The sequence below is a fragment of the Myodes glareolus genome, chromosome 15 (assembly GCF_982192425.1).
Source record: "Myodes glareolus chromosome 15, mMyoGla1.1, whole genome shotgun sequence".
NCBI classification, from domain to species: domain Eukaryota; kingdom Metazoa; phylum Chordata; class Mammalia; order Rodentia; family Cricetidae; genus Myodes; species Myodes glareolus.
Window position 1 is genome coordinate 31402301 of NC_142040.1, and position 27895 is coordinate 31430195.

Here is a 27895-nt window from a genome sequence, read left to right on the forward strand (position 1 = left end):
CGTATATCCAATGACTGATGGAGGACAGGCCGGAGGAGGCGGAGCTACACCACGCCTGTATTGCGCACGCGTGCCGGCGGCTCGCGCTGAGGCTTCTGGGTAGGTCGCTCAACCCCGCCTCTCAGTTAAAGGCTCTGCTGCTGCTGTGGCGCTGCTCTTTCCGGGATGGCTGCCCTAGCTGTAAACAAACCCGGAGCCGGAGTAGACAGTGGGCGGCAGGGCAGCCGGGGGTCGGCAGTAGTGAAGGTGAGGGAACTCGCGTGCTCTGTTCTCCACCTGCGGCCTCCCTTCGCTTCGCCTTGGAGACCTGATGCCGACTGTCCGGCCCAGGCTTGGCCGGGCGGGATGCGCGGCCTCTGGAACCCGACCCCGGTGGGCGTTACAAGCCCTCCCTGCCCCGCCGCGGCCCTTGCCCCGCTGGCCTGAAGTTGCATGGTGTTCTAGCTCAGGTGTCCACGTCGTCCATGGGGCTGTCTGTGAAAAGCACCGCGTGGGCCTGTGGAAGTTGACCTGACTTGGTCTTTCCCTTGCTCTTCTGTTTTATAGTGAAGCCTCCGCAGGCTCGAGTTGACTGAGATATATTAATCAGCCTTTACAGTAGACAAGTATCTATGATCGGTGTTTCAGCTTGTCATTATCGACCCGAAAGGTAGACGTTAATTCGCATTTTACATGGAAGGAACCCTAGGCTTAGGTTAATACCGCATGTGGTGAGGGCCCAGCGTTTGCTAGTTGTAAAAGTCTGCTTTTCAACATTGCATTGTTGTTATAATCATTCACGTACTTTGTTTGTTTGTTTGTTTTGTTTTTCGAGACAGTTTCTCAGTAGCTGTGCACCCAGTCCTGGAACTCACACTGTAGACCAGGCTGGCCTCGAACTCACAGAGATCTGCCTGCCTAACCTCCGGAGTGCTAGGATTAATTTAAGGTCGTGCGCCACCACTGCTTGGTTGAGACACCCTATGCCTTTGAATAGAAAAGTGTGAAAACCTGTGAAAAGTCTCCAACTGCAGCATAGTTGGGGTTTGACAGTATTTCTACAGTGTACCCTCTGCTTGGAGGATTCTGCCTTAGACTTGTAAAATGCTTTTACTTTAGTACTTTTTACTTTAGAAGGACTTAGAATTTAGTACTTTTTTCTTCAGAAGAAGGACGTGAAGCTCGTTTGTGAGTAGCTCAGGGAGTAACTTTGAAGATCATCTGTAACCGAGAGACTGGTGTTCTCCTCTTTCTGAGTGTGCTGACATCAGTGCAATTTTTAAATTCCCTGAAGTGGTTTTAATGTACACTTGAATTGATAACAGTGAACCAAGTCCAGTTGCACATTCTTTTAACTAGTTAAATGATAGCTTTTTTTAAAGACAGGTTTTTTTTTTTTTTGAGAAATTCATGCTAATAATTTATTAGTGGTCTTTTTATTGATTGTTGATTCAGTTAACTTTAAATATTGAATTGAATTCAAATTACTATGATTGATATAAAGATCTGAAAGGTAGAGGAGTCATTATTAGATGTATTTTATTGTTGAGATATAATCATTTAAACTATGCTTCTGCCAGATGGAGAATACCTGCAGAATATTTTGTGAATTTAAAGTTTTTTCCATGATTGCAATAAATATCCTGCCGTCTATTCTCCTGAGCACGTTTTTTTCACCCTACTCATACAGTGTTCTTTGTATATACGTAAGACCTTTAATGGCCTGCAGTATATGAATGCACTATAATTTATCTTTCAATTTAGTGTTTATATGTATGTTTACTTTGCTTTTATTTCTTTGATGATATAAGTGGTGATTTAAGGAATAACACCTTGATCTTGTCACATGTGGGCTGGGGATTTGCTTGACGTGCAGAAGTCTGGGATCCCCAGCAGTAGAGACAGCAATATCACAAGAGTGAAGGTAGTTCAGAGTAGATTCCTTACACTGCCGAATTACTTCCATGGATGCTGTTAGTACTCGATAAATTTTTTCCTATCAGTTAGTGAAATTGTTTTCCTGCATTTCCTCCAACTGCTTGCATTTCATTAATACAAAATATTGATAACTTTTTGAAAAAGTTTCTTGGTGTAGTTTTTCTTTGCACTTTAATGAGTTAGATTGAACTCTTAATATAAAGTTTTCTTTATATATTTAGCTTAATATAATTTATTTCCTTTTTTTCTGAAACTATATTTGTTTCTTTTGAACTATACCAGTATTCAAGGCAAGTAAGAATTACCAGTTTAATTATAGTAAAAGATGTTTGCATCTCAATTTTTTAAAGATTTATTTATGTATAATAAATATATAATATAAGGGTGTTTTGTCTGCATGTACGTCTGCGCACCAGAAGAAAGCATCGAATCATAAGGGACTACCGTTATAGGTGGTTGAGAGCCATCATTAGATGCTGGGAATTGAACTTAGGACCTCTAGAAGAGCAGCCAGTGCTCTTAACTACTAAGCCATCTCTCCAATCCTGCATCTCAATTTTTCAGTCTAAGTGTATTGGAGAATCAAGTTTAAAATTGTAATGTGTCTAATGAGATTTCTACTCTAACTTTTCTATTTTTAATTTGTCTTATGTGTGTTTAATGGTAAGCTGAATTATTTTTAAAATTTTTTATTATGTTAGATTTTATTTACCTAAGCACATAGGTACTTGCTGTTTGGAGCGTACTGTTCTGTGCTCTTGTTCTAAGAGGGAAAGACAGGTGGGTAGATAGTCAGAGTCCGAGGATAATGTAGTTGTTTCAGTTGGAGTGATAGGTGGGTAGACTAAGAGATAGGATAGGGTACTTGGGAATTTTTGGGTTAATGAAAAGAAAAACTTAAAAAAGATAACCAGACGGCAAATATTTAGCTGTTTCCCCAGCATTAATTAGAATAAAGCAAGAGTCAAGAAACACTGACCTGTCCTGGGACACACTTGGGCCTTAGGGCTCTGCAGGGTATGGCAGGGAAGCAAGAGTACAGGACTAGACTAGTGTCCTGATTGGTAGACAATGGAATAATTCATTGTGAATATTTTTTAAAAGTAACTAAAAGGAAAACAACACAATGGTTAGTGTAAAAGCACTGAAATACTATGATAATTACAGTTTATGATTGTCTATAAAATCCTAACCCATGGACCTAAGAGTCAGAGTGAGCCACATGTTTTTTTTTTGTTTTTTGTTTTTTGTTTTTGACTGCTTTTTGGTAAGTCATATACCTGTAGTTAGAACTTAGATAGACAGATATTTTCTCAGTAAGAACTACTTATTAATAAAGAACAGAAATTGAAATTTAATTTTCAGCTAATTTGGTTTTTGCATTATTTTATGAAGTCTAGAAGATACTTAACTACTTGAAGACTTTCCTACAAGTTCTTTATAGTTTAGAAAATTTAGTATTGTCACCTCAATACACGGTTTAGTTTTTTTTTTTTTAAATTAGTGGTGTTTTAACTAAACATAGTGGTACATCCTGTAATCCTAGCATTTGGGAGGCAGAGGTAGGAGGATCACTGTATGTTTGAGGCTATCTTGGACTGAGTTCCATCCAGGGCTGTTCAGTGAAATATCATCTTACTTTGAAATAAAACAGGGTTTAGAGAGATGACTAATCAATTGAGGGCACTGACTGCTCTTTTGGAGGTCCAGAATTGATTCTCAGCACCCACATGGTGGATCACAACCATCTGTAACTGGTTCCAAGGAATCTGATACTCTCCAATATGGTGCATGGACAGACATGCAGGCAAAACATCCATATGTAGTGATTTGTGTGTGTGTGTGCTTTGACAAATAAAGCTTGCCTGAAGAACAGAGTGCAGAGCTAAGCCACTAGAGGCCAGGCATTGGTGGCACACACCTTCAATCCCAGGACTCAGGAGACAGAGGCAGATGGATTTCTGTGAGTTCAAGTCCACCCTGGGCTATTCGAAATTCATTTAGTCTGTATGAGAAACAGCTCTCACCAAGGTGATTTCAGCACATGGGATTCCATGCCTTCAATCTCAGCACTAGGGGGTGGAGACAGGAGTGATATGATTGGTCAGAGTTCTTTAACCTCCTAATATCTGACTCCAGGTTTTATTTATTAGGGTCAGTTAGAATTCCTGGTACATCCATGCACAAGCATACATCTCAAAACATTTTTTTTAAAAAAGGAAAGAAACTGGACTAAAACAAGCTTGAAATCTAGAAGAGTGCTAATCACCTTTAGACTTTCTTTCAGAATATGCCTTTTATGTAATATTAGCCTTCATAATATTCCTTTGCTGTCCAAACTGTACATTTTGTATTTCATTCTGCCCAACATGTTCTCTTTCATTAAAGACCTGAATAAGAAAAAGAAAAAGAAAAAAAAAAGGAAAGAAAAGCAAAATGAAATGATTGTTGATTGGGGATGTCAATAGAACTACAAATTGTTACTATTCAGTGTTCAGAAGATTAGATTATGTTAATTATGTTAATTTGCAACATAAGAGTGTTTCAAGGAGGTTTCACTTTGGCAAGTTTTCTCTGATGGAAATGAATAAAAATGTGAACTAAGGTTTTATAACTTAGGTTTTTTTCCCCATGGAGGAATAAAGTAACAAAGTTGATTCAATATACTAGATCAGTTCTTTTAAAATCAAAAATAGGGGCTGGCAAGATGGCTCAGAGGTTAAGAGCACTGGCTGCTTTTCCAGAGGTCACGAATTCAATTCCCAGGAACCACATGGTGGCTGACACCCATCTAAAATGTGATCTGGTGCCTTCTTCTGGTGTGCAGGCACACATACAGGGAGAATGCTGTTAATGTAATAAATAAAATCTAAAGTATTGCAATATTGTTTTAATACTGTTGATAGACACATTTCTGTTTCCAATACTAGGTTCTGGAGTGTGGGGTTTGTGAAGATGTCTTCTCTTTGCAAGGAGATAAAGTCCCTCGCCTCCTTCTTTGTGGCCATACAGTCTGTCATGACTGTCTTACTCGGTTGCCTCTACATGGAAGAGCAATCCGTTGCCCGTTTGATCGACAAGTAACAGACCTCGGTAGGAAAATTATTTGTATGAATTTAAAGTATAAATTTATTCATGTAACACAAACTACACAGGAAACAATTTCTTTACACTTGGCTTTTTAGATTAGTTCCAGTAGCTTTCAGAATTGAGTTTCTGTTAAGGTCAGTGGGATTCTAACTGTTGTCTAGACCACTCTTAATTACTAATGGAAATCTGAGATGCTTATATTAATATTCAGTACATAGTGCTAAGAGCTTTAAGAAGTATCAGAAATATATGCTACCCTTATTCAAAGAAATGAGAATACTGTATTCATCACAGATTAAATCCTTTGCTTAAAGCCATGAATTCATTAACTGTTTTCTTTAAAAGTGAATGAGCCGGTAGTCAAAATATAGATTAAGTCACTTGAGTCTCAACATACTTTCTTTTTTTTAAAATTTTGTTTTGAGACAGGGTTTCTCTGTGTAGCCCTGGCTATCCTGGAACTTGCTTTGTAGATCAGATTGGCCTTAAATTTAGAGATCTGCCTGTTTTTAGCTTCCCAGTCCTGGGATTAAAGGTTTGTGCCATTATGCCAGAGAGGTCCTTGTATACTTCTAAAACTACTTCAGAATCAGTGATCACAGATTTTAAAGCATAAAATTTTTACATCTATTTGTGTGTGCATGTGTGTGCATCCACTGTGTGTGTGTGTGTGTGTGTTCCCAAATCAGGTGATCAGGCTTGGCAGCGAGTGCCTTTATCCAAAGATCTATCTCACTGGCTGAGATCTAGAAAGTAGAACATTAGCATGTGAAAAATTATTTTACAGTTTAATATAAGTTCTTAATTTACTCTGTAAGATAAAAGAATTTTCTCCAAAATAGTTTGTTAGGCTGATTTTTTTTCCTGGTCTTTAGCACTGCTTAAGACCAGGACTGGTGGAAGGAGTGAATTGACTCTGCAGGTTATCTCTGACCTCCACACTTGTGCTGTGGCACCCTTCTATACATGTGTGTACACTCATCCACGCAGAAAATATCATGCATGTAATAAAAGACGAATATAGTCATGATATATGTTAAAATTTAAATAATTTATCCACCTATAAAAGGAAGCAAGGGTGCCTCTATTTTTAGGCTTTAAATCCTAAGAAACATGGCTTTAACATTTTTTTTTAAGGTTTTGGCTGTCTGTCATATAAATAAGTTTTATGTCTACTCGCCAATAAACTAGTGTAAGACACTAGTAACATCATGATAGATAACATTAACCTACTATAAACTTTAAGATAATAGTGGTGGAAGATAAGTCTCTGTTTTAAGGTTCATTTAGTTGACTTTTTATTCTGTAAGATAAAGTATCATTATCATTTCTTCATACAACTAGATGTATAGAAATAGTAACATTTAGCAAATGTAGGCTAGAACCTTTTTCTACTGTTTGGAAGAGTCCTCTACTTTCTCTGTAATACCACAGTGTGGGGGGTTGTTACTCTGGTGTTAAAAACAGAAGTTTATGACAGGGAGCAGTCAGTCACATCTGAGGTTGAAATCAACTCCTTTCTTACTAACATTAGCAATGCCAACTCTGTCTTGTATAAAGATTGTAATGACTATAACTTGGGTACATTTAACTGTGATTCATCTGTATGATTACTAGCTTCCAGATTTTTAAAGGTCTCTTTATATTTGTGCCATAGAAATAATATATGTGTGTGTGTGTATATATATATATATACTATACATACAAGTATATACTATATATAGTACTATATATACACATTATATATTACAAAATTTTGAGAAAAATATAAATGATCATTTGTAATTCCTTCTTCTAGAAGAAAATTGCTTTTATTGTTGATTACCAGTTCCTAATATGAGTTCTTCTTTGATCCAATAAGTTGTTACATCTGAGGAGCAATACTAATGGCTTTCCTCTTTCTGTCCCTATGGTAAATTCTACTTCCCTACCCTCTAACAATTAGGAATGACTGTGGTATTTCCATTTATCGAAATGCGAGCAGAATTAAAGTGTCAGCTGTCAACTTCAGGTGAAAGTTTTTAAGAGGAGATTGATGATGATTTGAAGTAAATCTTTTCTGCAACATTGAGGCTGTTCATGCTCAGTACATCTCAGCATGTATAAACCTTAAGAATTTGCAGGAACAACAAAAATCTGTATTATTTTAAATAAATCAGCAAAAGTGTAAATTTTTTTTATAGTTATGAAATTGTTAGGTACTCCTGAGAGTTTGTGTGTTCCTTACATAATGACTAAATTTTGGGGAAATTTTCTAGGTAGTATTTTTAAATGGTTGTTTTGAATACTTACATGCTTATGGAAACAAGGAGTAAGCCTCGGAGAGGGATAGCAAAGCTGAGGAAGGCATGCTTCCCTGATCTGTGTAGTGGCAACTGAGAAAAGAGGAGGATAAAGGTAGCCTAGTTTTAAGAAACGAGAAAATGTTTTTGGGTTTGTTCCTAAAGAAAAAAAGATGACAAGCAGGAAAGGAGCCTGGTACACCATGTCACTATTATCTTTTTACATTTTTATTTTATTAACAAACACTTACTAGATGGCAGTAATATCAGATAGCATTTGTCTGTGGGAACTCCCCAGTTAGGATTAACTGCTGAATGAGGTGACTGTTACTTGTAGACTCCAAAGCAGTGGGTGTTTGCACATGTGTGCATGAATATGCAGTGTTCTTATGGGCTCCGCTTAGGGGAAAGGAGCTGTCTGTCCTCATGTAACCCTTTCTGGAGGCTAGTCTCAGAGGGCTCATTCTCTTGCTTTGTTGTGAGCCTCTATGAGGTGTCCTCTTTTAATTTAAAATTATTTTTATTTTATGTATATGGCTATTTTATGTGCATCTGTGTATCATTTGATGCCTTCGGAAGTCTAAACAGAGGTTAGGTTCCTCAGAACTGGAGTTACAGATGATTGTATACCTCTGTGTAGGTGTTAGAAATCATATCTGAATCCTGTATAAAAAGCAGTCAGTGCTTTTATCCATTGAGCAATCTTACCAGCCCCCACTATGAGGAATATATGTAATCACTGACTGTCACAGGTTAAAAGAAAGACCGGGAGTCTTTACCACTTCTAGTTGCAATTTACTTAGAAATGAATTTTTATGTCCATTGTATGTTTTATACAGCAATTTATAAATGTGAACTGTAGCTTAGTTTTGTGGTCATGAAATAAATTTAATTGACTGTAAACAGCTTATTCCTGTCCTCCAACGTGTGTGTGTGTGTGTGTGTGTGTGTGTTGAGCCCAGGGCCATTTACATGCTAAGTACATTCTCCGCCATTGAGCTAAACTCCTTTCCCCTATAATATCTTTAAAAAGAAATAGAGTAAAACACAGCAGTATATTGCACACTACTATAAAAGTTTGTCAAGTTTTTTTTAAAAAAATCTACTCATGCTTTTGTGTATGGTGTTCATACTTGTGTGTTTATATGTGTGTTTGTGCATATGTATCTGCCTGTATGTGGATGACCAAGGTTAATGTTGAGAATCTTTGGGAATTGTCCAGTATTGCTGGTCTTGCTACTGTTTGATCCAGAGATTCCCTGTCTTTACCTTTTGATGCTAGAATTATAAGTGAACCACCATCCCCACCTGCATTCTGTGCGTTTGCAGCAGCACAACTCTCCTTACTCCTGACAACAGGCACTGCAGTCAGTGAGCTAGCTCCCCAGTCCCTACTGTGCGAAACTTTACTTTTCCTGCTGTAGATGTTATCCTGGATCATGATATAAAATGCATTTCTTATTGTACGTAGCTATAAAAATATTTTAAAAATAATGAAATACTTCTTGTTTATATAGTAAAAGTGAACAAGAAAAGATTTGTAAGGTATGTATCTACTTGTGCCGAGGGGTCTTTGGTAATATTAACAAGCACTTGGCAACTTTTAGGCAGAACTAATGACTGAACTGTATGTGTTAGAAATTACTCTTACTGGACATGGTGGTGCACACCTTTAGCTCCAACCTTCCAGAGGCAGAGGCAGTCAGATCTTTGTGAGATCAAGGCCAGCCTCGTCTATAGAACGAGTTCCAGAATGACCAAATCTACATAGTGAAATCCTGTTTTGGGGAAAAAAATAAAAATACAAAACCAAGAAATTACTCTTAAAGTATGAGGTAAATTAATTAAAATTCCAATTTGTTACATTTACATTTGTTTTCATTTTTTTCCTAGGAGATTCAGGTGTTTGGGGACTGAAAAAAAACTTTGCTTTACTGGAACTTTTAGAGCGTTTGCAGAATGGGCATATTGGTCAGTATGGATCTGCTGAGGAAGCCATTGGAATATCTGGAGAGGTACTGATGGGACTTGTTGAAATATTTATTGTAAGATGAATTTTTTTTTATCCTAAAATATTTTCCAATATTAGCACAATATTACCTTGTTTGCTTTATCTTTGAGTATTTAGAAACACAGCTTGTTACTACATTACAGTTCCAAAGTCAGTACTGTCCTCAAAAGTAAAACAGAAACTGAAATTTGTTGAAATTCTGTGTCTAATCTGCTTTATGAGTAAATTCTTTCCTTATCATAATTCAGGTATTTCTAAGGAAAGCCTTAAGATAGAAGATTTTCAGAGAATGAGAGAAATGTTTAATCTATATTAAGATAGAAAATGCAAAGCAAAACCTCAATAACAAAATACAAGAAAAGATAGACCAACTTTATGAGAGGCCTTTCAGTTTAGATGTGAACTAATTTAAATGTAAGAGTGGAATCTGAGGCGCTTGCTAATATTAAATATTTCCAAAACAATATGTTTTATTCCCATTATCCTGACAGGCAGATGCCTGGTAAATATTTCCCAAACAATCCATTACACATTAGCAATCAAGAGTTGTCTCCATAGCTTAGTTAACAAATGATAGATTTCTGTATAGAAGGATATTTCCATTAAATAACTCTGAGTGGTATTACTTATGGACTTAAAAACTGCATATTTGATTCAAGAGGGAAAAACCCAATAGATTGATTTCAGCTTCCCTTTGACTTTCTTTCTATTAAAATGAATTAGAAAATAATTTTCTAATTGAAGTGCTCTCATTTATAAAACTATTACAGTTTCTTTCATATGTTATATCTTTTACCTTTATTTTAAAAACATGAGAATATCATATACTGTTGACCTTATAAATCATTTGCAAGGCCTAGAAAATAGAATGCATGAATATATTATGATACAAATACATATTTATCACTATTGCAAAATAAATAGTTTCAATCTTTGAGTCATTTTTAAATTTAATTTGACAGTAAATGGTATCATTTGTCTACTACCTAATTTTTATTTCTGGAAAAATACACTAAATGTCTCCTTTGCTAATTACAGCCTTTTAATATCATACAGAAGTTTTCAAAGCCTTTTTCTTTATCTGAAAGATTATTTTTATATACTTCCAGTGCATTTTATAAAGATTTGGTATAGTTCCATACTTACCATGGATGAATCCCTGTATTTGAGCCCCAGGACCACAAACAGACATAAGAAATGCTTTTTGATACTTAAAAAACTGGAAGTAATATTTAGCAGCTGATAATAGGGTGCATTAGTTCTGAATATATGGTTTTCAGTCTTGATTGTAATCTATTCACCTGCAGAGCTGTTGGAAAGTACTTGTGTATATTTGGGGAAAAAAATACACACAGTTCAGCTCACAAAAATCTTTTGAGGAAAAATAAATCTTTTGAGATCAGAATTTTCCGTTTTGAGCCAAGGGTGTCTTTTTTTTTTGAAGTTTCCACAGTTAATTCCATACCTTAGTATGAGATTATTTATTTATACAGCATAGTGCTGATTTTCTCTATATACCTTCTTATGACAGGTAACTAGAGCAGTGGGAATTTAAATCTTTCTAAGAAATTAGCAATGTTTCCGTGGTTCTATTTCTTTTGAAAATTGGATGGAAGAGATCTTTGCACTAACTGAGTATATGAGATGTTTTTGTATGTAGCTCTATGGCATAGCATCTGCCTGGCATTATAAGGTTCTGGTTCAGTTCTTGGCACTGGGGGGAAAGAGACCATTTATGAGAATAAATTTATTTTTGCCCCAGAATCATAACCCATGTTGATAATTAGTCTCAGAGTTAGCTTCTTACTTTTCTGAAAAAAAAAAGTATTTTTTAGATGGGTAGGTAACAGATGGCCTTTATACTTACCAGTATATTTTCATTATTAAATAAAATTTCAGGTAGGCCATTGATTTATGCGCTGGGTCTAGCAGACTAAACCAATATTGAGTGTAAGCATAGTTCAGTTAATAGAAGAGCTGAACTTTGTCTGGTTAAGGAACCCTTGTGACCACCTAAGTTGCCCTTAGCTGACCAGTTCTTCAGTTGCAGCTGGCTGTTTTCTGTTTCCTCCTCTGTTCTGCCATGTGTTTGCTTGTATCATGGATCAAAGCTTCCAGAACTCCTTCTGGCTCTAGAAGCCACTTATTTTGAGCCACCATTTTGCTTTGCTTACTTTGGTTTTCTTTTGTTTAATTCCTTAGTTCTTTGTTTCTATTTGGAATGATTGACTTAGAAATTTTCTTTTTTAATCATCATATATGAGTCTGGTAAAGTTAAATAGAAAAGATTGTGGGTTTTTTAAGTTCAAAATTTGCCATGTTTTAATGAGTGGGTTCAGTTTTAAGGCATTAATTTTTTGTTTATCAGAGCATCATCCGGTGTGATGAAGATGAAGCTCACGTTGCATCTGTATATTGCACTGTGTGTGCAACTCACTTGTGCTCAGAGTGTTCTCAAGTTACTCATTCTACAAAGACATTAGCAAAGCATAGGCGAGTGCCTCTAGCTGATAAACCTCATGAGAAAACCATGTGCTCTCAGCACCAGGTGCATGCCATTGAGTTTGTTTGCTTGGAAGAAGGTTGTCAAACTAGCCCACTCATGTGCTGTGTCTGCAAAGAATATGGAAAGCACCAAGGTCACAAGGTATGAACTTAATTCAGTTGGATGACTAACTATTTTACCAGCCTACCATTTGCTATCGTTGACCTGTTTATTTATATGTATTCAGAACTGATGAAAGTTAAGAGAGTAAAGAGTTGGTCTCTAGCGTGGAAAAATAATTGAGGATTTTAGTTTCTGAATAGTATAATTTCAGAGTGACTTCATGATTATTTCCAACATGAGACAAAAAGTCTCATATATGTGTGCATGCTCTTATAATACTGTACTTCTTTGATAATATTTATATCTATTGATAACTCTTATATAATTTTGGGCGATCTCTTGGTTTCTTGTAAAACAGTACATGTACTTTCAACTTCTGATTTATTTCTTCATAGTATAGCTCTCTTAAAAAGGAGTGAAAATAAATTAGTATTTTTTGTCTTCTAATGTACTATTTGAAATATGTTACAAAAACCTCTTGTGGCTGATGTTCATTTATATTAAAAGGGATTTAAGTAGTTTTTGGAAATCAGTAGACATCACCACTATGAATTCTTTCCTGTAATTGTATTGTATTTTTAGCATTCAGTACTGGAACCAGAAGCTAACCAGATCCGAGCCTCAATTTTAGATATGGCTCACTGCATACGGACCTTCACTGAAGAAATCTCAGATTATTCCAGAAAACTAGTTGGAATTGTTCAGCACATTGAAGGAGGAGAACAAATAGTGGAAGATGGAATTGGAATGGCTCACACAGAACATGTATGTATTCTTTTCTTCCCTTTTTGTCTTTTTAACCTCTTCATTCTCTTTTTTGCACTTTCTAATAATTATTGCACAATTACAGTGTGCTAGCACTGTACTGGATGCTGAACATAAAGTTTTGAAAATGTTTTGGCTTTGTAGAATTTATTCTCTATCGTATAAGAGTTTCAGATTTGATAATTATTTTTTGTTGTGGGAAGGAAGTACAGTATACTTGGTAGTACATAAGATGTATAACACATCATATAGTTCATGGAAAGCTTCCTATAAGTGATGTTTAAACTGAGATTTGAAGTAATTCAGTCAGAAAGAAGAGTGGGTCAGGTGGAAGTTATCCCACGGAGGGAAGAATGCATATAAGTGATTGTAAGTAAGGACTGGATGGATTGATTGTAGGTTCTTAAAGAAATTCACTTTGTTTGGAGCTCTGTGTTGGGTTGGAGAAGAAGAAAAATTGAAGAATTAAAGGCTAAGTCATTCCAGAATTTAATAGTTGTGCTGAGGAATTTAGAACTTCAGCTTAAAAGCAATATGAGCCATTAAACTATTGACATAGGAATGAAATAATTACATTTACATTAAGAATGTTACTGTTAAATATAGAAGTGAGTTGGAAGCACAGTAGTACTGAAAGCAGGAAAATCTATTAAGACACTGTTGGAATCATCTAGTTTAGCCATGTTTGTGTCCTGTAATCCTGGAGTAGCAATAAAAAAGAGGATGAATTTGAGATTCTAAAGAACAGTTAACTTGGCAATTAGTTGTCAGTAGTGACTGATGGGTGGTTTGACTGGTCAGGAAGTTAAGAGAAGTTAGAAGACTGTTTACCATAATCAGATGGGTTATTGTGTGGACCAGTTTGCTGGAGGTGGTGGCAGTAAAGCATGACTAGATTCCGTAACTATATTGAAGTCAGCAGAATTTGCCAAGTCTAGTTATGGAATTTGAAAGAGATGCCCATCTCTCTCCCTCTCCCTCCCTTCCTCTCTGTTCCTCCTTTCTTTGCTTTCTTCAATTTTTAAAAAATTTTTTAAACTTCTCTCTGGATCCCTCTTTCTGAAGATTTATTTATTTACTATGTATACAATGTTCTGCTTGCATGTGTCCCTGGAGGCCAGAAGTTGGCACCAGATCTTATTACAGGTGGTTGTGAGCCACCATGTGGTTTCCAGGAATTGAACTCAGTACCTCTGGAAGAACAATCAGTGCTCTTAACCAGTGAGCCATCTCTCTAGACCCTTTTCTTCTCATTTTTTTTTTTTTTAAACTTTAATCACCTGATGAAGTTTCTATTTACTGAAATTAGGTTTGGAGATGGACAAACTGGAGATTAGGTTCCAATTTGTTTCAGGTATAATTTATTAACTGTCAAACTTCAAAGTTCATACATAGTTATAGGAAAAGGTGTAATGGAGAGATTAAAGTCTCTAAGGGCGAAGATGATATTTAAATTTTGGTACTTTACATATAAAGTATTTAAGGTTTTAATTGTTTAAATTTTACTTTCGTCTTCATAGGTCCCAGGCACTGCAGAGAATGCCCGATCATGTGTCCGAGCTTACTTTTCTGATTTACATGAAACTCTTTGTCGTCAAGAAGAAATGGCTCTAAGTGTTGTTGATGCCCATGTGCGAGAAAAGCTCATTTGGCTCAGACAGCAACAAGAGGATATGACTATTCTCTTGTCTCAGGTTTCAACAGCCTGTCTCCATTGTGAAAAGACTTTACAGCAGGTAGGTAATTCAAATGTGGTGAGGCTATACTTTTAATGTCGAGTGTACAATTATCAGAGATACGCTTTACTCTTTCATTTCTTTAGTGGCTGGGTTTGACTGCATGTGTTAGCATTACTCTTAGGACATGTTCTCTAACTTCAAATCGTTCCACTAACCATATTAGTGTCCTCCTATTCATATGCTGTTCCTGTCAAAAACCCTTCAATTCCAGATCCCCTGTAATGTCATTTTTTTCAACCATGCCAAGCCCATTTGCCTTGCCTTTCTTTATCGTACGTATTCTGTCTTTTGATGTATTCTTTTCTTTCAGTTGTTACTTGATGTTACTCTTGGAAGCTTTAATCCATCACTCAGTTTGCAGTTAATTTCCTTTTTTAAAAATAAGTGGGATTCAAGGTTGTTTGAGCAAAAATGTCACAAGTGGGAGGTATAGGGGTAATTATTGCCCTAGGAGTTTTTGAAAAGCTATAGCCTATCTTGTCTTTACTGATTTGCTTCTAATAATTATGCTAATTTTAAATTATAGTTTGCAACTTTTACCAGTGTTAAGATTTTTTTCTTACTTGTCTCATTATACTTAGAATGTGACCAGCCTACAAGCTCATTATTAGTTTTGTTTGTTGTTGAGCTCTTGTCATATTGACTTGTAAAAGTTGATGCATATCTTAGCTTGTTCTTTGTTGCTATGTAAAATGCTCACAGAAACCATCTTGGGGCAGGAAGGATTTATTTGTCTTACAGGTAACAGTCCATCAGTGAGGGAAGCCAAGGTAGGAAGGTGCAGACAGAAATTGAAGCAGACACTGTGGAGGAATGCTACTGAATGGGTTGCTTTCCTTGGCTTGTTCAGCTACCTTTTTATATAGCCCAGACCTACCTGCCCAGCGGTGGCACCACCTACTGTGGACTGAGCCCTCCAGTGTGAATTAGCAGTCAAGAAAATGCCCCATGGACATGCCCATGGGCCAAGCCAATGGAAGCAATTCCTCAGTTGTGGTCTCCTTTTCCTATTTATATCAAGTTCATGACCAAAATTTCTTTTATAATGTACATGACATTTATAGTGTCTTTTAATTCTTGTCTTACTCTTCTAAAATCTACTATTGATACTGGAACTAGAACTGTGTAAGTATCTGTATTTTCTCCTAGCTTCATCCTGGGCACTTTTAATAGAGAGCAAGAGAGGGAAGCTGGAAGGTAGGTTACTCTTGGCTTGGTGTTCCTGTGACTATCAGCCCTCTTAGAAAGATATGGAAGTTTTGAAAAGTTTGTGGGGTCTTTCTTACAGGTTTCTTACATTTTCATGGGCACTGCACACATGTGATACATAGACAAATACGCAGGCAAAACACTTATGCACATACCATTTTCTTTTTCATTTTCCCCCACTTCAGTATTTGTTATTTAATTCTTGGTCATGTTGATGCTAAGTTCTAAATGTGAAGTTATTAATAGATGTATACAAATAAAAATTTGAAAATTCAAAAAAAGTTTATATAGCTGGGTGTGTTGATACATTCCTTTATCCTAGCACTAGGGAAGCATAGTCAGGTTGATTTCTGTGAGTTAAGTCTGGCCTAGTCTACAAAGTGAATTCTAGACCAGTTAGAGCTATACAGTGAGACCCTGCCTTAAAAGTAATAACAGAAGAGTTTATGTGTGTATGTTGCATGTGTGCACATACACCTGTATTGTGAAAGTATGTATGTATGTTCAGATGCACATACACATGAAGGTAAAGGATGCTCTCAAGTGTTCTCAGGAGTGCAGCATACCTCCTGTTACATATGGTCTTCCTGAATCTTCGGGATCCTCCTCTCTATGACTCCTGGAAATTATTTACAACAGCCATACCTTCAGTATTGAATGAGTGAAGAGTCTATCAGGCCAAATTAAAGAATAAATAGTAAGTGATAGATGATAGATAGGCGATGGATGATAGATTTTTATAAATAGATAGGTGAGAGAGAGAGAGAGAGAGAGGGAGGGGGGAGGAAGAGAAAGGAAAACATCAAATTATGTGCTCAAAGCATCCAGTAGAAATTGGCTGGGCAAACCTCTCTAAGGCAACCAGCTAGAGTCTCTGGCAGAGCAGATTGTCCCCTCAGATGACATTTTCAGGAAAAAATAACAGTCGAAACATAACATAGTCAAACTGGGAACTTATCATATTTAGCAGAAACTGACTAGGGAAGTCCCATTAAGACAGCCAGCTGGAGTTCTTGATGGACTTCCAGGCAGAGCAGGGCCTTGGTTGAGGCTTCCAAATGAAAGAACAAATAGCCACAGGTAGAGATAACATCAAAACAAGCGCTCACAATATCCAACAGAAATCAGCTGGAGAAGTTGAGGGAGCCAGCTGGAGTTCCCAGTAGAGCTTTCCATGGACGAGCTTTCTGTGGTAGAACTTCATACTTCTCTTTCTGACTGTAAGCACTTTTATGTCGTGGGATAAACAAACAATAGTAACATGTTTGGAATGATTTGTCTTGTAGCTGTTTCTAAGGACATGATGTGCTGCCTAGTTTTATGTCAAGTTGACACAGCCTAGAGTAATTTTGGAAGAGGGAATGGTAATTGAGGAAATGTCCCTATTGGATTGACCGCTGGGCAACCTTGTAGTGATGTAGGTGGGCCCAGCTCACTGGTGCCACCCCTGAGCTGGTGGTCCTGGGTGCTAAAGAAAACAGATGGAACAAGTCACAGAGAACAAGCCAGCACTCCTCTATGGCCTCTTCCTCCATTCTTGCTTCCAGGCTTCTGCCCTATTTGAGTTCCTGCCCTGACTTCCCTTAGGAATGAACTGTGATGTGAAACTGTAAGCTGAAATGAGCTCTCCCTAAGTTTCTTTTGATTATGTTGTTTTATCTTAGCAATAGAAACCTAAGAGATGATGTTTTTACTATTCATCTCATTTGCTATCCTCTTTCTTGTCATGGAGTTAAGGTGCCATCCCATATCCAGACAAGGAGTTTTGAGGACACTTAACATAAGCAGACTTGGCTTTGAAGTTCCTGAGCCAGCTTCTCAGTGAGCTCAAACAACACACGCTTACGAATGTAGTTACCTTACACCTCTTCAGCACTGCAAGCAAGTACCACTGTACCTGGCTTTTTACATAGGTGCTCGGTGGGGATTGAATTCAAAGTTCTCATGCTTGTGAGGCAAGCCCTTCATCAACTGAACTGTGGTTCCTTAGCTTCTAAAATTTACTTTTTATACTGTAATGTTAAATGGTCTTTATTGAAAGTTGATGAACTCTCCATTTTTAAAAGAAAAACTTTATGGGAAATACCATCTTGTTTTCTAGGATGATTGCAGAGTTGTCTTGGCAAAACAAGAAATTACAAGATTGTTAGAAACACTGCAGAAACAGCAGCAGCAGTTTACAGAAGTTGCAGATCACATTCAGTTGGATGCCAGTATCCCAGTCACTTTTACAAAGGTGATGTACTGCACTTGTTTTTACCTATGCTTTCTACAAATTGTAAGTAAGTATCATGAAATGTAAATCAACTCAAAGAGAACACTAGAAAATTCATGAGTTGTAAAATTTCAATGAAAACTTTAATCAGTGGGAAATAAAAACAAGTGAGATTTAATCTGTTATTTTCCAGTTTAAATGGAATTGTACGCAAAACATTTAGTAATTTTACATTTTTAATACTTACTATCAGGTATCCAGCTAATATTCAGATTTCTCAGTTTTTTCCAAAGTAACAATTTTTTTTTTGAGGTAGTATCACATAGCATGCGGCCTTGAATTTTCTGTGTAGCTGAGGTTAGTCTGAACCTCCTTTCTCTACCCCCCAGTTGCTGGTATTATGGGTATGCACCATCATGCTTGACATCCAATCAAATTTTTAATTGTTTTTGTTTTGAGAGAGAGAGAGACTCCAAAGAAGACCCATATTGTTGAAGTCATTTGTCTGTTTTTATAATGGGTTGTGTTTGAACTCTATCTTGTTTGCTATTTTAGGAACAATTAAAATTTATTTTTTTTATATAATTATTCAAAATGTTTACATAGTTAAAAGTCAAATCTGCAGTGCACAATTCATTCAGTAAAGACTTCTACCCCTGTCTCCTAACTCTTTTCACTCTGTTCACTATATAAAACCATTTAGAGTTTTTTCTTAGATTTATTCCTCAAAATTACAAAAAATTTTTTATGTACTTTCGCCACTTTTAAAAGTGGAATGCCTTTCTTTTCTTCAAGTGTGCACCCTAAAGTCATCCCGTAACAAGATAGATGACTGTTTTTACCTTTTCAGATAACAGTTCTAAGTACCATGATCTAATTATGTCCAAAATATGTAATATAAGACTTACTATCTTACCTATTTATGTTTGGTGTGACAGTTTGTGCGTGTGCACATATACCAGTGTGTGCAGAAGTCAGAGGAAGATATTGGGTGCCTTGCTTTATGTTTCTTTGCTTTGTTCCCTTTAGACAGGGTCTCTTCTGAACCTGGAGCTAGTCTGGAGGACAGGATGTCAGTGATCCGTTTCTGTCTTCCACACCATGATTTGTATGTGGGTGCTAGGAACTAGAAGTCAGTTCATGCAAGCACTCTTAGCAGTTACCCTGAGCCATTGCCCCAGTCCTGGCCTTAACATTTTGATAGGTCAGTGGAGTGTTGTTAAGTATATTCACACTGCTGTAAAGCAGAGCTGCAGAACCTTTTTATCTTACACACCTGAAACACATACTTTAAAGAACTTAAGTTTGAGCCCTGCTAACCACCATTCTCCTATCCCTACTATGTCATCTAACTGGAACTATTAAAATATTTCTCTTTTATTGGTAGGCTTTTAAAAAACTTAACATAATATTTTGAAAGTTCATATTCTAGTATGTAAATAATCGCATTTCTTTTTAAGATTGAGGAATGTTTTTCTGTATTTTTATATCATATTTAGTTTATTGGGTCATCTGGTCATCTGTTGTGAGCCTCCGTGTGAATGATGGGAACCAAACCCTGGCTGTCTGCAAGAGCAATAAATGAGCCACTGAACCACCTTACTAATCCCCTCCTCTGGCTTTTTAAGAGTTTATTATTTTTATGTTTTGTAGTTTGGTCTTTGAAGTCTTTAGCTAGGTTTATTGTTTAGTTTGTTGCTTTTGATACTATTCTAAATGGGTTTTCTTTCTTAGATGCCATTTTGAATTGTTTATTATTTATGTATAAAAATAGAACTTGTCTTTTTCTGTTGATCTATGTATGAACAATTCATTTATTTTAACAAGTCTTCAGGGTTTCCTGCATCAAGCTCATGCCATTTATAAAGAGAATTTCACATGGTTCTTTTTGGATATTTTTATGTCTTTTCTTTTTTAGTTATTCTAGTTAAGACTTCAAATCCAGTAGCATGTTGAATACTCTTGTAATACCATGTTAAGTAGAAATGGCTAGACAGGAGCATTGTCTTTTTCTTACCTTAGAGGTGTTAGCTATGGAATTTTCATGTGTATGGCTTCTCTTCCTATGAGAAATTCCTGTGGCAAATGAAAAATAATAGTTGTATTACTTGTATATTACTGTTTTCAAAAGCATGTTTGGAGAGTTGGGATATATTGTTTGTTTTTCGTTACAAGATTTGTTTTCTAGCACTAGAAAAATAAACAATCAAAAAAAGAAAAGTAAATTTCTTTTATGCTTCTTATCCAATGTGGTATACATCTGGGAAAATATATGCCAATATTGTTTTTTTTTAACAAATATTTCTTGAAATTTAATGGTGGTCTTTATTCTTAATTATCACAATTTTAGGTATTAAATTTCTGTGATATTTATATGTGTGTGCCTATATTGTGTATGCATGCACCTGGAGATTAGATAGATAAGGTCTGTCACTCAACATGGTTAAAAAACAAACAGAAAACAAAAAGCATGAATATTGTCTTATTCTGACTTCAGTTTTTCCAAAACTGCAGGACAACAGAGTTCATATTGGACCCAAAATGGAAATCCGAGTAGTTACATTAGGATTAGATGGTGCTGGAAAAACTACTATTTTATTCAAATTAAAACAAGATGAGTTCATGCAGCCTATTCCAACAATTGGTAAGTTTGAATACTGACAGCCAACTAGTTTGTAGCTAGCTGAATTCTGATTGTGATATTGTTATATAGGTTCCCTTTCCTGGCTCTAAGACACAAACAATGAGATCATGGTTGTGGGAGCTGAAATATGCATGATGACATTGCAGAGGACTAAATGTTGATGGGGCAGTTGGGTGGAATAAAAGCTTACAGAAACTGACTGACATTAGGAATGAGGAGGTAGCAGTGGTACAGAGCTGGCGGGTATATGGACACCAGGTCCTGAGGACCCTGGTGAAATTGTAGACGTCTAGCACTAAAGGTAGACATTTCCCGAAGTTGGTTTGGCTTCAGTAGCTATTACTATAGCAGATGATTGCTACCTCAAAAATATAAACAGGGATTTGCTTTTGTTTGATGTGTCATTCATTGTTAAATATAAGTACAATATAAAAGTAACGTTTTGACAAAACAGGTTTTAATGTGGAAACTGTGGAATACAAAAATCTGAAGTTTACCATTTGGGATGTTGGTGGAAAGCACAAATTAAGACCATTGTGGAAACATTATTACCTCAATACACAAGGTAAGAGTCAAAAATGACATTTTAACTTAAAAAATTAAGATGAATTTTAGTCCTCTGATTTAACTAGCAAAACTGTTACTTAGAAGAATAATGGTGGAATTTGAATGAGAAGGATAGTGGAGGGTATAATGTAAATGCATTTTATTTAAATTTTCAAAGTAATGGTGAAACTGGGATATGTACATTTAATTTACTCATGAAAGGCCATTTTTGTAGAATAAAAAACATGCTTACTTCCTCTTAGTTGTTATTAAAGTTGAATCAGTATTCTTATGGGTACAATTACTGACAATAAGGTAACATGAAGTTGAGTTTGTGGCACATATGTGTATTCTGAGGTCAACATTTAGCTTATTGTTATTGCTCAACAGCATTACTCCCTGATTTATAATCAGTGTGTTCCCAGAGAAATCCATCAGAATTTTCTCTGGACCAAATGGCACATATTCCAGCATTTCATCTAGCCTTTGTCACACTTGGCTCCATTCTACACTTTGTGCAATGCCCATCATGCACACTAATACACCTATTTTGTATGTCATCCATCCTATTCCCATTTAAATGTTAGACAAACTATTTTTACCCTGGAAATTTTTGATATTATGGTTAGTATGAGCCATAATTTTGAAGGAGAAGAAAACTAGAGAGAATCATGGTGATACCTTATTGAAGAAGAAGGAAATTTTATATAATCATGGTAATATCTTAGATTTTAAAGATTATATCATTTTTTTTTTAAGTTTTTGAAACTGTCTCACCATGTAGCCTTACCTGGCCTGGAACTTGTTATGTAGACTAGGCTGCACTCAAACTCATAAAGATCTTTCTTCCTCTGCCTCCTGAGTGGTGAGATTAAAGGAATGCGCCACAACATCAAGGCTTTGTGTGTGTGTGTAACCTTTTTAGGTTAGCATGTAAAGTAATGAGTTTCATTACGGTATTTTCATATGTATGTGTCATCATACTATCCTCCTTCCTTCTCCTGGTCTTCCTCCACCTAAATAGTTCTCCTCTGCTTTTGTAAGACTCTTTGTAAAGGGAGTTTTCAAAGAACAGGTAGCCTCAAGATAGCTTTTAAGCACATTTTCATGAGAGAGAGAGACACACAGAGAGAGAGAGGAATTTGTATTTGATAGTTTTATAAATCCTATCAGAGAAGAAGAAAGTAAATCTGTGAAGTTATGTAAACTACTCAAGATCATCATTAATTATTAAGTCCTGCTATTAAATAGGCAGCCTTTAAATGAAAATAGATGGTAAAAAATTTAGCTAGACTAATTTAAGTTATTAAATTATTAATATTTAATAATGAATGGTACTTGATTAATTTAACTGAAATTTAACAAATAACTTGAATATTTTTGTGTATTTTGGTAGCTGTTGTATTTGTTGTTGATAGCAGTCATAGAGACAGAATCAGTGAAGCACACAGTGAACTTGCAAAGCTGTTAACAGAAAAAGAACTCCGAGATGCCTTGCTCCTGATTTTTGCTAACAAACAGGTAATGGATTTTTATATCAGAACATTTACTACATTAGTAGCTTTGCATAGCCTATGCTTCAGTCATAAGTCATTTGAGAAGATTTCAAAGAGTCAATTCATTTACTATAAAATTTCTGCTGTGGAAGTGTTACTTTGGTATCCTAGAGTACACACAAACACACAAATCAAGTAATTGATGCAGGTAGTGCATTCTTGTGTATGTATATGAAGTGTTATATTCTAATGATGATAAACTCAGGAGTAACTTCAGTAAGGAGGCAGAGCTATTCTAAATGAAGTGGTATCTTAAAGGATCTAAATGTAGTATTTAGGGAGCACGATCAGGAGGATCAATAGTTTAAGCTGTCCTGGCCTATACAGAAATCCCAAAGCTAGCATGAGCTACATAGCAAGACCCTGTCTCAAGAAAATAAAAGGCTGGGGTTTTAGCTGATTTGTAGTGCTCTCATGCAATATATGCATGGCCCTGGTTTTGATCCCTCAAATGGATATGGTATGGGGGGAATTGGGTTAAAATTGTGATATAATGAATTTATAAATGTCTTTGGGTGTATAGGTGAAGGAAATAGTATGGAAGAGAAAATAGCATGGGTATTTTTAAGGAGCATCAAACTAATTTACATGTGAGATTCAGGTAGGGGATGAATTAATAGATTAATAGATCTATTTGGTTATGCTGTAAAGGCCTTCCAGGGCTAGAATGAAAAAGTTAAGATTTTATTCAAAAGAAAAAAATAATCTACTTTTTGGACTCATTAGTATATGATAACACCATACCAAAATTTTAAGACTAATATTGGGGGTAGAAAAAAATATAGAAAAAAACCACAGCCAGGTAGTAAATTAGAACATGTAATATATGTAATACCTTGAATAGAGGTACATGAATGGAGATTAGAGGACTTTTATAGGGTACAGTTAGAATTGTGACTGAATGGAGAAGATGGAGGATTAGGTGGGAAAGGAAAGGTTCTTAAATGTTGAACCTAAGCTTCACAGGAGGGGGAGGATGCTTTTAAGGGAAATAATGCTGGGGGTTTTAATTTCAAGTTTTGTGTATGGGTACTTCCTCTACATGTATGTTTGAGCATGTGTATGCCTGGTGCCCACATAGGTCAGAAGAGGGGTGTCAGAGACCCTGAAACTGGAGATAATAGACAATTGTAATCCAAAAGTCACATAGTTGTTAAAACAATTAATTGAGTACTGGGAATAAAACCCAGGTCTTCTGGAAGAGCAGGCAATGCTTTTAACCATGGAGCCATTCTCTGAATGAAGTAAAGTTGAATATAGTAGATGCCACAGGAGGGGAAAGTAGAATGAATAGTAAAGAACTTTCACCTCACTAAAAATTAACAAGGACAGGCAGACTAGGCAAACTAGGCAAGAACTGAAACTCCGTTCCTTACTTGACCAGTACACATGCAAATAAGATGCTTGTGATGTTGGGTCTAGGACCTTTTACAGATACCACAAAGCCTTTGGATGTTTAAGTTCTTTTTATAATTAGTATTTGTGTATAGCTCACACATTCTCCTAAATACCTGAAATCATTTGTAGGTTACTTATAAGACTTAGTGAGATGTAAATGGTATGTAATGGTATGTTACCCTTCACTGTTTAGAGAGTAATAACAAATACAAGTCTGCATGTTCTGTAAGGAAATGTTTTACTGATTGTTGCTTCTGAGTAGGAGCAAGGAATGTTCAGAATGGGCATATAATAAAATCTGAAAAAATTTAAACCAGTTAGTTGAATCCATGAATGGAGAGGGCTGTAGTGATACTTCATTTGTATTTTAATAAATAAAGCTTGCCTGAAGATCAGTTGAAATAGTTGCCCTGGTCAACCTTAGAGACCCAGGCAGTGGTTACACACACCTTTAATCCCAGTAACCACACTAGTTTGCCACAGAAACTAGGTGGTAATAGTGTACACCTTTAATCCTAGCACTAGAGAGGAATGTAAAACGGGAGGAGACAGCTTTCAGGCAGCCTTATTCTGAGGATTCCTGGAGGCAGGATCGCCATTTTGGACTGAGGTAGAGGTAAGAGACAGTAGCTGGCTGTTTTGCTTTTTTGACCTTCAGGTTGAACTCCAGTTACTGTCTGTGGTTAATCATGCTACAGAGGGCTAATAATAAAGGTTTACAATAGCATATTATAATAATAGCATATTATGATTTCATGTGTTCATAATGGCAGGACTTTTTAAATAAGTTATACTTTATCCATGCAAAGAGGTTTAGTTTTAATGTTATGATTAATAATCTACATGTGTTGATAACATTAAATTGAAAAATATCTTGCTGTTAAGGTGCAAACCAGCAAGATATAAAACTTATGCATTTTGATTGTACATGGAAATTTTCTGGAAAAATACACAAGAAATCACTACTATTCATTGTTCCTGGGAAGGATCAAGGGTGGGAAATAATGCAATCTTTATATTATAGTTTCTGCATAAACCATTTTTATGTTATATATGTACTTTCCTTTTTGGGTAAGAAGGGGCCAGATGGCTGATGCCTTATGGTGACCTAGGTCTTTCAGATAAGAGGCATAGCTGTGATTGATTTCACTATACTATCCTTAATATATATAGACAGTTCTAACCAAAACTCTTTAATTTCAATTAATCTCAAAATAATTACTGAAAATAAATATAGTTTTTGTTTAGGATTCAATTTGAATGGTATCAGCTGCCAGGCAGTGATAGCACACACACCTTTAGCCTGGTTTACAGTGAGTTCCAAGAAAGCCAAGACTACACAGAGAAACCTTCCCCCACCCCCTTAAAAAAAAAAACAAACGTGTTTGAAAAATATGTTATCAGCATATTTCTATTTAAACATAAGAGAAAAAGTGATCATCACTTGGAAGGACTGATAAAAATTATATTTTGTGTCTTTTAGGATGTTGCTGGAGCACTATCAGTAGAAGAAATCACTGAACTTCTCAGTCTCCATAAACTATGCTGTGGTAGGAGCTGGTATATTCAGGGTTGTGATGCTCGAAGTGGTATGGGGCTCTATGAAGGGTTGGACTGGCTGTCCCGGCAACTTGTGGCTGCTGGAGTGTTGGATGTTGCTTGATTCTAATGCAGCAGTTGTTTCAAGCTTATGGTTAAAAGTTAACTCTGCATGTAATGTATCCTAAGAAATTCTACATCTCAAAAATGATAGTTAATGTAGGATGTGTATATAAGATTTCTGGACTGAGAACTAAGTATGCCATTGCTTTTAAAAATTATTCTGTGACAATTTTAAATGACCATATTACATTGGTTAAATAGAAATTTCTTGGATATAGACTTTTAAAGGGTACATTAGGTACTGGAGATTTTCAGTTTATATATCGCCTGTATATTGGGGAGGGGTAGTTACAGAGGATTGAGCAAGTGAAGGTTCTTTATTTCAGTGAGAAAACAAAACACAACAAAAAACAAAACAGCCAGTGGAGTGCCTAACAGAACCTAAGGAAGTATGGCTTCTTTAACCCCACCTTTTATTCAGTTTTGGCAGTAGACAGGGCAGTTGTGTACTAGAACTGAAGCTGTATTGGGGGAAATAGGATTGCTTTACTTTCACATTCAGTATAGCAGTATCATTAATGCTGGGGAGTATAAACTATAGAAAAATCAGTATTTTCTACAGTTTTATCAGAACTCTCTCCTAAAGCATTTTGCATAATACAGTGAGAATGAGATAGTATCTAAGTGAACCTGATCATTAGACTAAACCAAAACCAGTAAAACTGAAAATTGTTTGATCTTTACTAACAAGAACCATTTTCAGGAATGACCCTAGGTTTACTTTCTAGGTCAGAGTTGGTCCTTTAGTTGTTAAACATGTTACTTAGGCTAAGTGATATTGCTTCCTTTGTTGGTAAAGTGTTATAAGTCACATGAAAAACCAGTCACTTTTACATGAACATATAGAAACCTAAAATAGAAAACTACCTATACTTTAGGGAAAGGTATTCAAACTTTGGGAATGCTAATTTCTTTAAATGGTTCCCAAGTTAAATACATTCGTGTGACAATAAAAAGGATAAAGGCTCTTCAGGACTAGGTCTCAGTGAAGAGGAAGAACATATCTATAGGAAAAGAAACAATTGAAAAGTTTACATTTAGTATGGCAGTGTTGTGAATAAAAGTTAAATTTTGCGTTCTTTATGGTTTCTTTTTTGTAAAGGATACTCTTATTATGGAAGCATGATTTCTTTAAATAGCTAGATTTCTTGTTTTTAATGCTCTTCTTACTTTAGGATGAAGTTGATTCTTAAATTGTACTGCAGTTGTTACAAAGACAGTGATATCTGACAATAGGATGAAACTTTTAGGTGGCACTGTTCTGGTTCAATTTTTTTCAAATGTACTTTTTTTTTAATTAGAAAAAGCCCATCATATATTACGGGCAATATGTAAATAAAAGTATAATATTTTGTCCTTGGTTTTTCAAGAAAGTAACTGGTCATGCTGTTACAAGTAGTTGTGTGCATACGTAATACTTTGTAACTAAATTATTTAATATTTTACTTTAGTAACTGTGAAAAATAAAAATGTTGCATTGCTTGTGAGATTTTGAACTGTTTTCTGTAACTGAAAATGTGCTGACACTAAGTGAACTTGATTTTCTTATAAATTATGTTTATTATTTCACTAATTTTGTTAAACTTTGTAATTCATATTCTTAAAATATAACCAAATATAATTTTAAAATTGTGCTTAAATATGATTGTAATATAGATATATTATAGTGTTTATGTGTGGTTCTTTTCTCGGGTGGGCTCCTGTTACTGTGCATACTTACATCGTTTGGCTAATCTTTTGTTAAAATGTACTAGTTTCCTCTGGGAAGTGTCAGATTTTAAAAATCAGCGTATGTTTTAAATACAATATACTGGGATTTGCCTTATGTCTGAAATTCTATATTACATCTAGTTATTACTGTATTACTTATATACAGCAGGTATGTTAAGTATATAGCCCTTGGTCTGTAATTCAGAAATGATTTATAGCCAACAGGACATTATTTGTACTTATGTATATGATCAGTACAGAAAGCAATAAAATGTTTAATTTATAAGGAGTTCTGTTATTACAAAAATTGCTTAATAAATTGTGCATCTAGCATCATTGCTAGTAAATTTCTTAAGAAGTCCATTATTAGGACTGGGCATAGCTCAATAATAGAAGCATTTGTCTAGCATGTATGAAATCCTGTGTTTAATCCCTAACACTGCAAAAAAGAACTTCATTATTTGTGCTATGCCTAAAAGAAACCAAAACGAAAAGGAGTGGAGAATGGCTTAACCTATCATATTTGAGATAGGATTTATTTGC

The 27895-nt window shown here is 35.7% G+C and overlaps 1 protein-coding gene across 2 annotated transcripts; it reads left to right on the forward strand.

Annotated features, from left to right (window-relative positions):
• Window positions 1-2: 2 nt before the first annotated feature.
• On the forward strand, window positions 3-27638 carry Trim23 (tripartite motif containing 23). 2 transcript variants are annotated; one of them, XM_048442935.3, is made up of 11 exons: window positions 90-246; window positions 4848-5010; window positions 9183-9304; window positions 11669-11947; window positions 12491-12673; window positions 14194-14409; window positions 17723-17857; window positions 20351-20480; window positions 20935-21045; window positions 22423-22547; window positions 25464-27638. In XM_048442935.3, the coding sequence occupies exons 1-11, from the start codon at window positions 166-168 to the stop codon at window positions 25641-25643; spliced, it is 1725 nt and encodes a 574-aa protein (XP_048298892.1). In that variant the 5' UTR covers window positions 90-165; the 3' UTR covers window positions 25644-27638. The 2 variants fall into 2 exon arrangements, with proteins under 2 accessions (XP_085532885.2, XP_048298892.1); XM_085676759.2 differs by lacking the exon at window positions 4848-5010 and having other exon boundaries at window positions 3-246.
• Window positions 27639-27895: the final 257 nt, after the last annotated feature.